Genomic DNA, 19000 nt, shown 5'->3' with positions numbered 1-19000 from the left:
CGAATAAAACATTTTTGCACAGATTCAATCTTGTTTGTCAAAGTTTTAGAAATGCTGTTCCAAATTACCGAACCAAATTCTAATTTTGGTCTTACAAGTAATTTATATAGAAATACATACGTTTTATCTCTTTCAAATACAGGCCACTGTTTAAAAATAAAACCTATTATCCTTCTGGCACCTTGTACAATACAATTTATATGATTAGAAAACTTTAACTGACTGTCAAATGTAATACCTAGGTCTTTAATAATGCTTATTTTCTCAATTTGTACACCGTTGACCTCATATTTACTGACATAATATTGAGTTTTATTGGTGTATGGTATTGGAGTTGTATTGGTAATAATAATAATAATAATAATAATAATAATAATAATAATAATAATAATAATAATAATAATAATAATAATAATAATAATAATAATAACTACAATGATTTTATATTTCTTCCTACTTCTAGGTTTAACGAAGACTGCAAGTATCCCCACTGTGGTTATCGTGAACACCAAACGCATTTTCATTGTGTGCGCAAGGATTGTGGTTACAGTTTCTGTGACAAGACCCGATTCGTTCAGCATACAGCTCGTCACGAACGTTTGGACACTTTGATGGGCGGTGACTTCCAACAGTTTCGAGCTAACGTACCATGTGGTCGGAAAGACTGTATTTATACGGCGACGTTAGGTATGTAGTTGCAAAATTTGATTATTTAGGTTTTCTAAAGGAAGATATTAATACCTTAATTAAATTTATACTAATGCAAAATAGGCACTCCATATATATATATAACGGGATGGCGCACGAAAAACCGGCCCGGCACGCCACAAGCATATACAAAAATACATACAAAGCGCAAAGGTTTGGTTAGTGAAATGCACTTACTTTACTTACTTACTTACTTACTTTATTTACTGAAGTGATCTTGTGATCTTGTCTTTATTTTTACAGTAGATGCAAAAATGTTGTGCATGTTTGTGCGAGCACTAACATATTATTATACACTTTGCGCAATTCTGCCGCATTAATTGTCAAAATCTCATTATGAATATTGTCCTTCAAGTCTTCTAATGTTTTTGGATTATTTGCGTACACTTTTCTCTTTAGATTAGCCCACAGATAAAAGTCACAAGTGGTCAGATCCGGCGAACGCGGCGGCCACAATCCTTTGCTGACAGTTTTTTTTTCTATGAATCTTTCATGAATTCGTGGTAGTGACTTGCGTGAAGTGTGACAGGTTGCTCCATCCTGTTGAAAGAAGGCACAGGAACGTTCATGGGGCATCAACTGCGCGTAAAATTCCACAATTAGTCGCATATACACATCACTGTTTACTGTTGTTTCAAAAAACTTGGGACCCACAATCTGACTTGCTGACACAGCACAAGAGACTTCTATTTTCTGATCTTTAAGAGGTTCTTCATGAGTCTTGTGGAGATTAGTTGTTGACCGGTAGCTGCTGTTTTGAGTGTTTACATGTCCTGTCAGATGGAACCAGGCTTCATCACTCATAAAATACAGCAGGGTCCAACATTCCACTATGAACCATTTCAAGTAACCTCGTGCAGTAATTCACACGTTTTGCTTATCTCCCTTCTTCAGTTCTTGGACACATGTCACTTTGTACGGCTTCATCCGTTGATCTTTTAAGACATGTCGACAAGACTTGCGCGAAAGTTCACTTGTTGCGACAATTTCCGTGTCGACTTATTTGGACTCTGGATCATTCGTGCTTGAATATCCGCGATCATAGCAGGTGTACGAACAGACGGAACTCCATTTCTTTTTTTTGGTTCCACACTGCACCACGTCTTCACCAAATCCTGTATACAGCTCCTTGCCGGTACGGAAACGCTAGGAAACTTCCTTGCAAAAATATTCTGTGTTTTCTTAAATGAACCGGTAGACACGTACGCCTCCATTATTGCGATTCTTTCTTGTAGAGAATACATCTCGCTGAGATTTACTTCATACGTCTTAACGAAGTCTTCATGGCTTTCGTACTGAAAACTGACAACACTACACAAACGTTGTTGCAACAATAGACGATAATGCGCAGTCTGCCTGTCTGGCGGGCCGGTTTTTCGTGCGCCACCCGGAATTACAGCTACATTATCCTATGAACTTTTCTTTGAAACAGTTACATCAAAGTACTTTACGTTGATAGTACATTTCTATTAGTATCTTCGACTTTTTGTAACAAAAATATTAAAAAAAAAAATCTCTCCCTTTAAATTACGTTACATTAAATTGCATTTAAATTGGTAATTCATTATGGATTTATTTTATGTAATTCATATACATTATATTAAAACAGTGTTATTGGGTGATTTTTTTTAGAAATGCGTATTACATATGAAAATGAAAAGAGTAAAGAACTTTTATTTCACTTTTCACACTGAATCTTCTATAGTCTTTTTAAAGGAAAAAAACAAAAACAAAACGAATGATTTCCATATTTTTTAAATGTAGTACGATTTAGTATCTTTGATGCTGGTGTACTGTTTGGGTGGTAATGTTATTTTATACACATCATAATTCCTTTATTTGTACCACGTGCTATATCTTATATCACATTATATAACAATCAACACTTACTCATTTACCTTGTCAACTTATTTGCCTTACTTACTAATCCTTACTTTTTATTCACCAACTTGATTAAGTTATTCTTGTTGTCTAACTATCCATACTCTTACATAGTACATGCATCCTTACCAATCTTATTCTTAGATACTTGACATGCCACTTCATTCATTTTATATGTCAACTGCTCTTACATACTATACCAGCTATTAAACTTAATGTATTTATTGTGCTAACATATTCATCTTATCTTCCAATTGTACTTATTCACTTAGTTAGCTTATTAAACTTCCTATAAGTTCATTCTCTTCTAGTTTCTTTCAAATTACATACTATCCATCTATCGATTTACCTTGTTTTAATCGCTCTACTCACATATCTTCCTAACTATTTATTTTAAACATAATATTGATCTATGCATTTTTGCGCAATATCAGTTTCTCGAATTAACGAAACTTTATTCTGTCTTTTTTTTATATGTAGGTACTGTACAAAACAAGGCATCTCACTTCCATTGTTTGAAATGTGAATTTGTGTGTACGGATACGAACAAAGTGGTAGCTCATCGGCGTCAGCATCAGAAGTTAGATTCTATTATGGCAGCTGGGTTCGAGAAGTTCACCCCGTCGCAAACGTGCCACGTGGAGGGTTGTGCTCACAACCAGAAACAGACACATTATCACTGCCTTAGTTGTCACTACGCTGTGCTAGGATTGTCGCAAATGTCAGCACACAAATATCGTCATCTGGAATGATATGTGGTGTGTGATTGTAATTACAATAACAAGGATAACAAGTACTTGTGTTCTATTTATTATGCAAATGAAGGACTTTCCAATGAATGCTACTGTAAGTGAATGGGACTAACATATAAACAGAATGCTATTCGTCCCTTCTCTTCTTTACAATGTGTATTCACGTAGTGAAGTTGCACAGAAACACACATGGACACTGAAAATTCTACTTTATTTTTCGTTTGGAAGCGAAAAGGAAGAACTGTAACAGTGACAAAGCTGGTCTTGGTATAAGGAAGAAGCTAATAGTGTTTTAATAAATTTGAAAATGTGACAAGAAAAGAAGCTGAACAATTTGGAACATGTTTTTTTTATTAAATAAGTAAATAAATAAATAAATGAAAGAAGGACAATTCAGTATTTGCATTTCATCCATTGTTAATAAAATCTACCTGGCGTAGATCGAAACATAGTATTTGCAAATGTTATTATTGCATTATTATTATCATCATTACTCCCCCCTTCCCCCCTCTGAAGGTGTTGAAAACACTGCTCAAAGAGTCTGAACAAAAAATAACCATGTGAACGAGAAAGAAAAAAAATCAATAATGAAAATAATACACACACACAATTCATTACTCATTTCTTTCACTGAATACTACAAGGTTTTATGTAGAAACATACTATATATATATATATCTATTATACATATGATATTCACAGTAGTTTTTATGTAATGTTTCATCTACAGATGAGTGCAATTAAAAAAAATTAAAAGGTAAATAAAAAAAGTAAGTGTCCTCCCTTTGTGGTTATGTGTGAGAATTACATACATACATCTATATATATATATATATATAACAGACTTAACCAAACTTTTTTTCTAGTGTGATAATTTTGAGTTTTCTAACTCATTAAAAAAGTTAATAGGGAACAAGTGTTACGATAATATATATATTGTGTTGCGCATGTAGTATGAATTTGTGGTATAATATCACTCAAAACTAGTTTTGATTTTTTTCGCCTTCTTTTACAGAAGGTAGTACATATATATATATATATTATATATATATATATATAATTGTAAATAGAGTGCCTTTAGTGCCGTTATAATAATTATTATTATCAACAACATAGATAGTATATTTTTTGTAGTATGCAGTTGTGCCTTACAGGTGAAAAAAAAAGCTTTGCTTTTTTTTTGTTAATTGCGATGTTCTGCTATTATTTTGAAGCATATACTGTAAACTTCTGTGTTTAATAGTCATCTTGGAATCCTCTGCCATACAGTTATATTCTGAAGTTGATGTGTTGTGTGCAAAGACAAAAATTTTCTGTGAGTAATAGTGGGTGCTGATATATTACATATATATATATATATAATACACATCTTAACTATATATATATATATACATATATTTTGCTGGCAAAAATACAGACACTAGAAGGGGCGAAATGAGGGTTTTTCCCAACAAATGTATACGTATTTGAAAAAAAAAGTGGATAGCTTTTACATAACACAGTGGTATTATTTACAAAAAATATACAGTTAAAAAATCTTTTTTAGAAGTATTAATGTAGTAATCATTATGCAATTTTATCATTGTCTTGTAGGCAATACTTAACACAGTACAAAATTTCTGTAGCCTATTTCAAAATTGTAGAGTTTTTCTATCGTATTTGATATTTGTGTATAGAATTGGTGCTATTTTGGACTGTAGAGTTTTACAAGAAACAAAATTTTCGTGCCTTGAAGAGTGATCTTTTTTTATTTTCCTTCAGCCAATCTTAGGATATTCGAAACGAAAAAACACTAGTTCACACTAAGTAAATCAATTTACATCTAAACAAAATTTTGGTTTCTTGTTTCGTTTGGAGAAGTACCCCCCAAGAAAAAATCACTTAAGGATTCGTATGTATTTTTCTATCTTGATTAAATGTTAATTACCCAATTGCGTAATAAGTTTTGCTTCCCAAAAATTTTGTTGTAAATTTAAAAATAAAATTACAATCAATAAAACAACATAATCGTAAAAGAAATATATACTTTGTGAAACTATCCAGTTAATATGCCAGCAATATCGTAATGGGCTAAATAAATGTGCGTGTCAAAACCAAAAACTTTTTTTTTTGGTCAATTGTTCAGTATTCGATATCTTACAGATAAAAAATGATATAAGCACGTATTTCCGAAATACGAATCGAAGAACGTATAAAAATGGTCGAATGCTCCTCTTATAAAATGTAGACATGATTATGATGTTCTGGAGTTTGCCATGTGATTGTATGTTAGCTAGTCACTGTAAAGTAGTATTGTTAAATGATGAATGATATTTTTTTCTTGCTGGTCATTAACTAACATTTTTTTTAAAAAAATATATTATTTTAGAGACAAAACTTTAAAACAATGAACGTTGGAAGAAGCATGGCAGGATAAGTTGATATAATAATAATATGAATTTGTATTTATTAAGAGTTTTACATCGATAAAAAATTTGAACATATATATATATATATATATATACAAACATAAAAAAAATATTCAATACAAGATCTTAAGTGCCTTTTAATGTGTATACTTGTGCAAAATGTACCTGGTAAAAAAATATATGGCCAGAGAAATCTGAATTCCATGCACTGATGGTACTCGTACACAGAAAAATTTATTGTGAAAAATATTCCATCCAGAAATAATAAATATTACAATAAATAACAAAACATATTTGTGGTACACACACAGTGTTACTGTTAAAAAGAAATATGATCTCAATATGTATATATATATACAGAAAAGAAACATCATGTTATTTTAACTTCAATGGAAGCAACAAAATCGTGGATACACACACCTAAGACAACGTGTACCAAAACTTATCTGTCATGCTATTGTATTATGATCATACATTTATGTACATCTGGAGGAAAAAAGTAGTCATAAAATTTAACAGATATATATATATAAAATAAATTATATATTCGAATACATTATTCAAGTATACACACACAGACACACACATACACACATTTGTCTATACATAATATTATATGTATATGCCTTAGCTATTTGTATAGGTAACACAAATTGATTATGTGCTAAAGCTATTCAGATATTAACTAATATTGCGCCAGCAAGATAAGATATACAGATTTTTGTTTAAAAAAATATTTAAAACAAAATATGTTTTAATGTATTTCGTAATTTAAAGTACATAATAATTATTACTGAAAAAAAAAAAAGAATACAGCTTATATTGTCGACAGGTTAGGACAGTCTTTGTATATAGAGCATTCCATTTGTAAACCAACCCAGTGAAGGTTGCCCAGTAGTTAGCATTTCAGAGGAATAATTATATATATATATTAAAAAAAAATGATACATTCGAAATGTGCCATAATAACAAATGAACTTAATTATGCAGAAACGATTGTACGGTTGTCTGCATTTAATTATTAAGAGCATGTAGTATCATTTGCATGCAAGTAAAGTTGTACAAAGAGAAAATGAAGTCCCCTTGTTAATATATTATAAAAAAATATCCCTCTAAGGGAAATTATACATACATATATATATTATATAATTATATATATATATTTACCAGAAAATAAAATAAAAATGTAACTTTCTTTAATTTTCACCTCTTTTTTCCGTTTTTAATTTGCTTATAAAGCACTATTATTTTTCCGTGATCCCATTTTATCAAGTTGTATGAAGTGATTTGATTATTATTATTATTATTATTATTTTATATGTTTGAGAGAGTGGTGTGCTTTTTTTTTTTTAAAAAAAAAAAGAAGATAAACTATGCAAAATACAAACAAACTCATATATTTCATTATAGATATTTAAGCTTCAAGGGGTACGAAAGGCCAGTAAATGCCTCTCATATCAAATTAATCGTTAGGGTCCCCATTTATACATAAACATTAATGAAACGTATTTGTGGAAAATATAACAGTAATATATTCCGGATATTTGGAAAAGATACAGAAAAGATTACTGAAAAAAAGAAAGAAAGAAAGAAAAAAACTGGCCTCCCCAGAAAATCTGTACAGGGTAGAGTCCATGCAATGATGTGATCATAAAATATCGTGGTGTATTACATGCAAATGGTAAATTTAATTTTTTTTTTTTAAATTAAAGTTACCTGTGATAACACAGGAAAGTAATAACTTTCGTCTAATATTAAACTTAACCGTGTCCCAACATTTTCAATAAAAAACAAGAGCTGTAAACAATAGTTATTCATGGACAAAAAACAATCTGAACCCAAACTGGGCGTCTGTGATGAGTTTCTATTTTTTTTTCTGTTTGTTTAATTTATACAGCAAATTGTGAAAATGAGTTACGGAATATTATTTGTTGGAATTAATTAAATATAAGTACAAGAGAACTTCCGGCAGTTAAGAGACACAGTGTGTCCGTTTCATTACACATGCGACAGTAGTAAGTTATTTAGTACATTGTGCAAAAATTCATTATTTTTTAATGTTAGTACTATATGTATTATTTCATTATACCATACAATATTTTTTTAAAGTAGAAAGACTGTTTGAACACGATAATGTTTGAATTAAAAAAAAAAAAAAAAAAAAAAAAAAAAAAGAGAATTGAAACTGCTGGAAGACATCTTCAAGGTTGATTGAATGCACCTATTTTTTCATATTATAATTATTATTAATAATAAAATCATAAAATTATAAATAAGCAATTCAGTAGAACTACACCGGAGGACAGACGATATACCTGAAAAAGAACCAAAGCTTTCAGTGGGTTGTCTGGCACGAAGGTAATGGAAAAAATAAAATATTTGTTAGGAGCACATGAAAGTTACGATCTAATGTGCACACTAACAAATAAATAAACATGTTTCCATACCTTTCTGATCCAGACCAAAAAAAAAAAAAAAAAAAATACATGGCGGCGGGTGACATCTACCCACTATTTTCCACATTTGTTGATTTTTTTGTAGAGTATTAGTATGGAACAAAGTATAGTCTGTTAATAAAACTTGATTTAAAAATATCTGAAGCAAAGTTAAGAAAAAAAAAAAAACCGGGCGGAAAAGAAATCTTATTCAATTCTTTGCCTGAAAAGAAAAAGCTATCAGCTGAACAGCATTCCACGAAATAATCGATGAATTACTATCAACAACCATAAAGCTGTAATGAGAATGTATTTCTAAGTGCAAGGAAGATGCTCAAAGACTGGATCATAACGATCCATGATGGATATAGAATACAACATTCCTTCTCAATGTCAAAGTAAAAAGACAAAATACATATGATTTTGTAAAAATAATAAATAGTTAAGTAAAACAGACTATATTGTGTTCCAGTTTGTTTATATTGATAAGAAAGAAACCTTGTACAATGTGTAATGTAATTAAAAAAAATAATGAAGTAAAGACACCCTTTTGATAGAAAAGAGTATTTCATTTAAGAAATTAGTAATTCTAACTGTAGAGTAGCTATACAGAACATTTATGTTTTTCATTTACGTACGAACAGCTTAATACCCTGTAGTTGGTAGTTCTTTTGATCAGTGGCGGTTCTAGAGTAGTACAACAGGAAAGTCATCGACAATAGCGGTGAAACTCGCTTTTAAACACTCCCCCCTCCCCCGTATCACAAAATCAGTACTTGGCTTTGGAACCTCCAGTGATGTTTTACTTTGAAGAGCCATTCTTTAATTTCCTATATTAGGTACAAATATTGCAGGAAAAAATTGCCATTGTATAATCAGATATCCAATATACGAGGAGCAGTCAAGTTTCCGGAATTCTGTTGTAGTTCTTTATTAATACAATATAAGTACACATTTACTGAATCGCCTTCAAAGTTGTCACGTTTGGAACACACACGCACACACACACACATTGATGGAAACATCGACGAAAGTCCTATTTTTTGGTATCTTCCGAAGTTCAGGCGTCGCGCGTTGGTTTTGAACTCTTCTTCGTTGGCGAAACGGAAAAGGCCCATTTTTAGCTTTGGAAAGAGTCAAACATCCAATGGTGCTAAACTGTTTTTAAGGCTATCAAAGTCTCTGAAGCAGACTTTCCCGGAATTTGCACATGAACTTGATTTTTGAGCGTTGCTCGATATCTGAAAAATTGCACCAACTGATTACCACATACTCTTTCGTTCAGCTATGATACTCGTTCACTGCCTGTTATGACATGTTAATACTTGTCAAATTCATAATTAGGCAACCTAAGCACTGTACTGTATAAAATTCATTTCGATCGCATCACAAATGCCAAAACTATAGCAACATTCCGGGAACTTTTTAACTGTTCCTCGTATATACATATCGAATTATTTAACTTAATTTAACGTACTTGTATTCAGCACAAAGAATTCAAGTTATTCAAGAGCTGAAAAACAATCGATATTGCCAACACAACTCAACCTATTTCTTCAATTGAATTTTCTCAATCGATGAATAAAATACAATGAAATTCCTACTTGTACATTCCATGCTATTATCCTTTACGCTAACGGAACACGATAAAAGTGAATTATGAGATAATTAGTGGATAAGAATGTGGGAGAAAACGGGAAAACGACGAAAAAACTCACTGCCATGATATTGTCCAACATTATCTCACGTGAGCGGGAATCAAACCAGGGACCCTTCGCACTAAAGATGAGTACTCTACCATTAAGGCACCGCCTTCCCTCCTCCCCCCCCCCCCAAAAAAAAATTGGATTCTGTAAATATCATTCAGATACATACCCATTAATATACATACGTAAGAGTGTAATTTGAAAGGATAGAAAAATTAAGTAAAACTAGCCTCATTTATCGTATATTGATTAATTTACTTCTAAAATAGACACACGATAATGTTTTTACGATGCAATAGAACAAGTATGGATTTAATTTCGATCGTTTCTAAAGCAAATGAGTAAATCATTCGATCATTCATTTCCAGCACCAAGACGTAGACCGACTGTTTACAGTAGGCTTTGAGTCACAGGTGTTCGTATCTAGAAACAAACCCATGCTGAAGACACGGTTCCAAACTATATACGCACGAGGAAGCTTCAAAAATTATGCATGAACTTCCGCAAGTCTACAGGGTACCGAATTTACTGGTCCCCCATGAATCTAGTCCGCCTTAAACCTACCCTACATGACTTGACAATTGACTATTGTCTACTTATTTTATAATTTTGAATTACAAGTGTAACACTTACCGTAACACTGAATACATTTGTGTGTGGCTTACCTACCCTACATGACTTGACAATTGACTATTGTCTACTTATTTTATAATTTTGAATTACAAGTGTAACACTTTCCGTAACACTGAATACATTTGTGTGTGGCCTAGCAAGTTTACTTTCATAATAACATTTCAGGGGTAAACAATTTAAAATTTAGTTCAAAAATATTCAGTCGTTCCCTTAATGCCTTAAAAAAGATTAAACGTCCAAATGGAGAGATAAGATCGAAACCATACAATCGAATTTAATAACACCGAAATTGTAAAAATACATTAAGAAAGTGACCTTATTTTATTCTTCTTAATAATTTGAATGGGAGTCGAACAAAAATAATGATTTGAAATTCTACTGTGGATTCTTCTCGTCTTTGATATAATATGAGTCGTTCTTTTGTATGTGTGCTAGAGGAGCGGGAGAAAGCCATTCTACTTCGCTTGGGTTGAATGCGTCAGCACAGCAACAGAGCTTACACTACGCCCTATTTCCTCCTGGAGCCCCAACTTCCGACAGAAACAGATACGTCACGATAAATGTGTGATTACATTGTACATAAGGGCAAGTGTATAAAGGGCTTTCTGTGAGGTAAGCGATCGGTAGAAAGAGCCAAGCCAGAACACATGAACAGAGAGTAACATCAAATATCGTGACTTATATTGTTGTCAAATCTCTCAAAGACATCAATCAGGGTTGCAAAGTCCATATTAAAACAATGATTATTTTTACATTGTCGTTCCTTATTCGTATATGGGAATAAATGTCTATATTTCCTTTTAATTATTTTTCTTCGTATTAATTGGTGACTTTGTGAGTACATCATAGAGTCGCTCCTGTATTTGACGTTGCTACCTTGTGCATCACGGTAGCAAGTTTTTCTTTTTTTGAGGAACTTTATTTATTAACCCTTTGAGGACCATTCATAAAAATATTGTTCTGGAAAACGAATTTTTGGCGTATATCTAATCAAGATGACATTTAAAGCTTATTCGCATATAGAAAATATTTATGGAGTTTGCACATGGTTTTTCTTATAGTCTGGACAAGAATTACTTGCATTACAGATGGCAACAGTAACCAGTGCTGCAACGTGGTTTCACTGTTCAACCAGCAGGAAACAAGTGAAATAATGAAACTATTGCATTACAGATGGCAATAGTAACCAGTGCTGCAACGTGGTTTCATGGCGTAATCACTATGACACAGAGGATTAAGGAAGTTCCAGATAAACCGTGAGGTCATTATTTTCGGTCGAAAACATTCACTATGGTAAATAGAAAGGGAATTTTGGAAAGTCGGTTACGGTCCATATTTAAAGGCACCGTCCGAATCGCCAAGTGGAACCAATCCAACACCCTGGAAAACCTCAGTAAGGATGGCCGACATTAGGGTTTGAACCCGGTACCTCCCTCCTTATTAGTTATTACAAAATAAGGACACTGTTAGCTACACTCGCTTTCGCTGTCTACTTAGAATATGAGGTTTGTTTGGAAAACAATGAGGGGTTTCCTTGGACGAATCAGAAAGGATCAGAGTATAGTCTTAGGCCGGGATATAGTCTCCAGGCGTAACGGTAGATGAGGAATGTTCAGTAAATGGCATTTTTCGTCAGTTCGCTCTGTGCTGTTACAAGGTGCAAGTCACTTGGGCCGTGACAATGATTTGAAAGTCACGTAATGGTCAAAATATAGAGGAGTGTTGAGAAACTATATGCGATAAAGTTTTATGTTAAAATTTAAAACACCCGCTACCAGGGCGTGGGCTATGATACAAATAGTCTATGGAAAGGATACTTTATGGAAAGTGTTTCAGTGCACAGCTTTGAGAGGCATACTACCGAGTCTCTCTGACTACAAAGAAGGCTCGAATGAATTGAATTGAAAAGGTTGGGGTGGGTGCGCTGACGACGGAGGTCTTTTAGCACCCATCACTAGGTAGGAGCACACACAGTAAACGCGAAGAGACTAACATACACAGCTAAAAAACCGTACTGTCCGTAGTAGAGAAGATCATAAGGAACACACTAAAACAGTCACGCAGAATGTTGCAGAGTGCATGATGTCCAGGATGAGTGCAGAAAAGGAAAAATAATAAATAATGCATGAAACGTTAAAAACGGTGCATCTACATAACAGAACATTGCACAGTCACAGAGGCATACAGGAAAATCAGATGGCGGATAAAACTTGCTGATGTCGCAGAAATCGGAACACCTTCAAGATGATGCCAGGATCATCGCTGAGCAGAGTTCGGAGGTCAGCGGGTAGACCAATCTGAGCACGCACAGGCGCACGAGGCACGCAGTCCACAAGATGACGAACAGTCAAGCGTTGACCACAGAGGTGACAAATGTCTATGACCAATCCGAAGACGAGCCAAAGTCCTTTCTTCCAATCGTGAAGGGCGGAAGCTCGACGACCAGACTCCAAGACGGAGCTTCATAGCATGGAGTTTGTTGTTGATCTGCTGATCCCATGATGACTGCCAGCGCTGATGCAGAAGACAAGAAAAGACGTGACGAACATCAGTGCTGGGAACAGGGAGGCGGCAACGAAGACCATGAAGAGCAGCCTCCTTCACAGCAGGGTCGGCCAGCTCATTTCCAGGGATGCCAACATGGCCTGGCACCCAACAAAACTGAAGATCATAGCCCTCAGCAAGTAGGCCATGGCACTGAAGTAGTACTTGCTGGACAAGTGGATGCGGAGACGAGACATCGGCAAGGCTATGAAGGACACTGCTGGAATCAGAGCAGATCACAATAGCGCGAAGCTGGCGGCAACGAACATGATGAAGAGCTTCCAAAATGGATATCAATTCCGCAGTGTAGACGGTGCAGAAGGGATGAAGCTGAACTCGATAACGGTGGACTTCCAGAACAAAAGCCCAGCCAACAGTCATCCTGCTTGGAGCCATCGGTAAAGATGAAGCGGTATCCCGGATAGGAGGCCATGAGTGAGAAAAATTTCTGGCGATATTCCTGGTCACTGGTAGTGGCCTTCTTGAACTACACCAAAGAGAAGTTGATCGCCGGTGGAAGGAGTTGCCAGGGTGGAAGTGGCAGAAACCCAAAACAGCAATTGGAGGTAGCTCGACAGCAAGATCTGCCAGAAGTTCTAAGGCACGGATTCCAAAAGGTCTGGTGACTGCAGGCTGTGCCTGATAACGTTGAAGGCGAGGACCAGCTTCCAACGTAAACCCAGAAGGATGATCAGGAATGGCCTTCAGATGAAGTAGGTATCTTAGCTGCAGGACTTGGAGACGGTGCAACAGAGACGGCTCGTGAGCTTCGACGTACAGGTTAAGGATGGGACTTGTACGAAATGCCCCAGTGGCAATTCGCAGACCTAGACGATGGACGGTGTCCAGATGGCGTAGTACATTGCGGCGAGCAGAACTATAAGCCATACAGCCGTAGTGAATCTTCGATCGAATGAGACTTTTGTAAAGGCGAATCAGCACTACACGGTCAGCACCCCAGGTGGTATGAGAAAGTAGGCGCAACAAGTACATGGAGCGGAGACAGCTATGCTTCAAGGCGCAAACATGCTGATTCCAAGTAAAACGGCGATCAAACTGGAGGCCCAGGAAACGAATATACTCAACATACTGGAGGCGATCAGGTCCCAAGGAAAGATCTGGATCAAAAGCACAGTTACGGAGACGACAGAAGTGCACACAGTTGGTCTTGGGAGAGGAGAACTTGAAGCCAGAGCGAAGGGACCACTGATGCAGGCAGTTGAGCGTCAGTTGTAATTGGCGTGCAATGGTACAGTAGATCGTGAAGTCGTCCACGTAGAGCAAACCACGAACGAAAGGTGTAAGTTCGTGCAGCACACTATTCACAGCCACAGCAAACAGTGTTACACTGAGCATACTGCCTTACTGAACTCCATTCTCCTGTGGAAACGGCACAGAAAGGGTGGGTCCAATCTTCACTCAGAAGGAACGCTCGCAAAGAAAGTACTGAAGAAAAGCAGCCATATGGCCACGGAGGCCTCAAATATGCCGTTGGCATAGGATCCCATAGCGCCAAGTAGTACCATAAGTCTTCTCCAAATCAAAAAAGATGGCCACAAGATGTTCACGGTGGCGAAAGGCGTCCTAGATCGCAGTCTCCAGGTGAACAAGGTGATCTGTCGTAGAGCGATAGCGTCGGAAGCCACACTGGAAGTTGGAAAGAAAGCTATTATGCTCAAGAAACCAAACGAGACGGTTGTTGATCATCTTCTCCAAAACTTTGCAAAGGCAGCTGGTAAGGGCGATGGGTCGGTAGTTTGCAGGAGACGTAGCAAGCTTGCCAGGTTTTAGAATCAGTATAATGTAAGCCTCACGCCAAGCAGCAGGAAAACTGTCCTCCAGCCGGAGCCGGTTGAAGATATCTAGAAGGTGGCGGCGACCTTCAGGCGGGAGATGCCGAAGCATGGCATAAGGTATATGACCTGACGCAGTGTTCTTCGTGGAGCGTAGAACAGCAGATAACTCCGCAGCAGTAAACGGGGTATTGTAGCTCTCGGCGTTAGCAGAGCGGTAGACAAGAGGCGTACGCTCGTCACGATGCTTGATGGGCAGGAAGGCCGCTGGATAATGCACAGAGCTGGAAACATCGGCAAAATGTTGACCCAATTCGGACACTATAAGATCTTGGTCGGTGACCAGGAGTCCATTGATAACCAAACCAGGAATTCCACTAAAAGGAGGATGCCCTTACAGACTACGAACCTTACACCATACTTCAGAGATTGAACTCTGGGTAGAAAGTGAAGACATATACGCGCCAGCTGCGTCGTTTGGCCTGTTTGATGACATACTTAGCTCGGACACGGAGGCGGCGAAACTGCTCCAACTTAGCATCACTAGAAGCACAACGAAAAGCATGCAAGGCTCGTCAACGTGCACAGATAGCCTGGCCAATCTCTGCAGACCACCAAGAAACGACGCGTTTGCGACGAAGGCCATGGTGGACGGGAATGGCCGCTTCGACTGCCAACAAGATACTCCGCTGGAAAGCCGCACACTGTTCCTCGACGGACTGATGCAGATCTGGGGTGAAGTCAAAGCTGGCAGAGAACCGTGTCCAGTCAGCTAGGCGCAGATTGAATCTTGACAACGGTGCAGCTGGAGGGAGATGAAACCCAGTAAGTGCCAGTGGAAAATGATCGCTGCTACAAAGATCAGGATGTACACGCCATTGAAGTTGAGCTCCCAGAGCTGGGCTGCAGAAGGACAAATCCAGAAGAGAAAAGGTCCCAGTAGCAGTAGTGAAGAACGTAGGACTGCCATTGTTCAACAGAATCAGGTTCGTCTCGGCAAGAAAAGCTACAATCTCTTGGCCACGAGGTTGAGTCCGACAAGGGCCCCATACGGCATGGTATGAGTTGAAGTCACCCACGAAGACAATAGGGCGGGAAGCTGGTGAAAGACATCTTCCAGATCGGCTGCAGTAAAGGTATCGGTGCGGGGATGTACGCACAGCAGATGGTGATAGGCTGGTGCAGAAAGATACGGACAGCAACGATCTGAAGAGGACTCGTGACATGTAGTATCGAGGAATGGTAGCAGTCAGACACTCCAATAGCGACGCCGCCGGCCGCACGAATATCCATGATCTTGTCGTGACGATATAGCGTGTATCCGGAGACTAAACAGGTGGTGGTAGGCGTGAAGTGAGTCTCTTGGAGACAGAAGATCACTGGATCCAACATTGGCAGGACCTGATGAAGTTCCGCATAGTGAGAGGAATATCCATTGAGATTCCACTGGAGTAAAGCCATAAGTTAAGCGGAATCTATAACAAACAGTTTCAATGCATGCTTCCCCAGGCACAAGTTGAAATGCATCTGGATCATCATCATCCACTCCCTCCATAGACGAGACACCGCTCGCAGAAGGACTACGTGGTTTCTGCTTAATCTTCTTTGCGTCGGGAGGGCTTGAAGATGGCTTACGAGAGGACTTAGACTTACCAGCGTGGTCAGAGGATGTTGACTGAGAAGTTGGGGTCACAGTCTTTTTCTTTCGCTCTTTCTTCGGAGGATTCCTAGGTGTGCCAAGAGTAGAAGATTTAAGAAACTGGTCGCGGAGAGAGCGGACAGAAGTAGCTTTGCTAGAGGACTGCGAGGCTGTAGCCTTGGCGGGCGACCGAGGCGCAGAAACAGTTGAGGCAGCAGTAATCGATGGAGTCGCACGAGATGTTGAGACGGCACCACAAGTGCAGCAGCCAGCAGAAGCTGGAACAGGACTGGTCTGCGTGAATGCATCTGTTGTCTGAGTTCCTACAGAATTCATGGATTTCACTAAGGAAGAAAAACTGGTTTTAGAAGGTAACTTCGGCCCAGCTCTACGGCGGGCCTCCGCTGCAGAGATCTTCTCGGTCACAATAAGTTCCTTAATCACCTTTTCCTCTCTGAACTTGGGACAATCTTTGGACCAAGCAGGATGGGTACCAGTACAGTTGACACATTTCGGATCCATCGTACATCGAGCAGGACCATATGGAGGGCCACCACATTTCCCACAAGTGGCCGTCCCGTTACAAGAAGGCGCAGAATGGCCAAAGCGTTGACAGTTGAAGCATCAGAGTGGCAAAGGAATGTACGGTCTGACTTTCAACTGGAGGTAGCCAACCTTCAAAGCAGGAGGTAGGGTGGGCAAGTCGAACGTGACGATATATGCATGTGTCGCCTCTAGTTGCCCATTCTTCTTAATGTGGATCCGTTGGACTCCTGTAACATGGGAGTCGCGGAGCTCTGCGCAGATTTCATCTCAGGCACATCTTGCAATTCGCGGCAGGTAATCACACCATTGCTGGAATTGAGCTGGTTATGAGCTTTAACCAGGACAGAAATGGTGTCGGTGGACTCACATTTCAGCAGCGGCCGCGACTGTTTGTCACTGACAGTATGTACAAGTAAAGTGCCATTGCGTAATTTCGTAATATGGCCATCCGGGAATGAGCCCGTGGCGATATGACAGAGCTGGCGATACAAAAACGGTGAAAGCTGTACTAAAGAACCAGCTGTCTCTACCCTTTAGTCTTTAATTATTAGATAACAAGGGATGGTTTTATTCTCTTCTACTTTGCTTTCGTCAGGAGCTGCGGACGAAGCAAGGTGATGCTAAGCCATAATTAAATTAATCCCAAAATCTTCTCCACTTTTCCGTCTGAGTTCCATGGCGGCCAACGAGGCTGGCAGGTCCTACCTGCATGACCCTTGTCAGCAAGCTGAGCCATCACCCAAGTCAGGCTTGACAAGGGGCCAGAGCCACTTGCACCATCGACTGATGGTACTCTTGAGAAGACCCACGTCTCACCGTGTTAGGGGAGATATCCATGTTTCATTGGAGATCCCTGTGTCGCAGATTCCCAGCGTTCCCTTTCAGGGCATCACTCCATCCGGTCCCGCTGTGTGCGCACACGTTCCACTCCGCCGTCTCATGAACCCAGGTCCGAGCGTCATCCAAACAATCCAGACTCATATCCAGGACATAGCAGTGGTACGAAGTCCAAAAATCCAGCCGGCTTCATCCGAGCCTTACGTTGCTACTAGCGATCGATCGGTTTTACAGGCAGAGTGATCAGCCCTACCTAACCCCCAACCTGGAGGACCAGTGACTGACTGCAGTTTCGAAGAACTGGGCGATGGGAGCGCCACTTCCCGACGCCGAAGGCTCGAATGAGCAAATCGAAAATGAAATTGACGCTCATACCCGTTGTTGACTCTAAAAATGTCCAACAAGAATTCGTACCTCGCGGTCAGAGTCGTGTGTGCGCCTCTGCCCAGATATCACCAACACCTAGGTTCTTCATCAACGACAATTAATAGAAAGAAAGTTTCTGGGAAAATAAGCCGTGGCAACGCTGCCCCAATCTTCGTACGGCCCGGACTTGGCATTGGCCGTTTTAATTTAATTTCCCCCACTCAAATCCATCTTGAAGGAATAACATATTGAAACTTAAAAACGTTCAAACTTCCGTGACAAATGCTTTGAAGGAGATCCCTGTTCAAGATGCCCAGGGAAACTCCGACGAGTGGCAGAACTGCTTTCAATTGTACAGTGATGCTCATAGTCTAGGCGCTAGCCCACGTCACGTGTGCATTATATATGCCCTCATTTTGACTGCTGGGTGCTATTACCCACTTAAAAGAGAGTTAATTTCTTTCGGTCACGTGATCTGGTTCGTGGTCGTTTAAGTCGCCATATTGATTCAAGATGGCGGATCATGACCTTCTTTAAATGATCATAACTCTTCCATTTATGGACTGATTTTAATCCTTTTTTTTTTTTTTTTTTGATAGAAACAATTTTACTCTACAATTTTCTATTCTTGCACTTTCCGCGAATTCTGCGCCGTTTTCCCGAAAATTGGAAAGAGTAGAATTGAGGATAAAATTTTACTCTATTTTCGTAATTTTCTCGAAAATTACTAATAATTCAACATTTTAATAAGA

General features: G+C 38.3%; 2 protein-coding genes across 2 annotated transcripts in view; one reads left to right on the top strand and one right to left on the bottom strand.

Annotated features, from left to right (window-relative positions):
* Positions 1-7120, top strand: part of LOC145671119 (uncharacterized) — a gene marked incomplete in the record, with an annotated part of 396384 nt that extends 389264 nt beyond the window's left edge. The window contains 2 exon segments of the mRNA XM_081739909.1: positions 464-687; positions 3070-7120. Coding sequence (XP_081596035.1) covers positions 464-687; positions 3070-3341 — 496 coding nt within the window.
* Positions 7121-12803: 5683 nt separating this feature from the next.
* On the bottom strand, positions 12804-13955 carry LOC145671545 (uncharacterized). Its single transcript, XM_081740733.1, has one exon. It carries the CDS (start codon positions 13953-13955, stop codon positions 12804-12806), a length of 1152 nt encoding a protein of 383 aa, XP_081596859.1.
* Positions 13956-19000: the final 5045 nt, after the last annotated feature.

This window comes from Thermobia domestica, chromosome 15, assembly GCF_964235325.1.
Source record: "Thermobia domestica chromosome 15, izTheDome1.hap1.1, whole genome shotgun sequence".
Lineage (NCBI taxonomy): Eukaryota > Metazoa > Arthropoda > Insecta > Zygentoma > Lepismatidae > Thermobia > Thermobia domestica.
The sequence above is the reverse complement of the archived record's forward strand: the minus strand, read 5'-3'. Positions and strand labels throughout refer to the sequence as shown.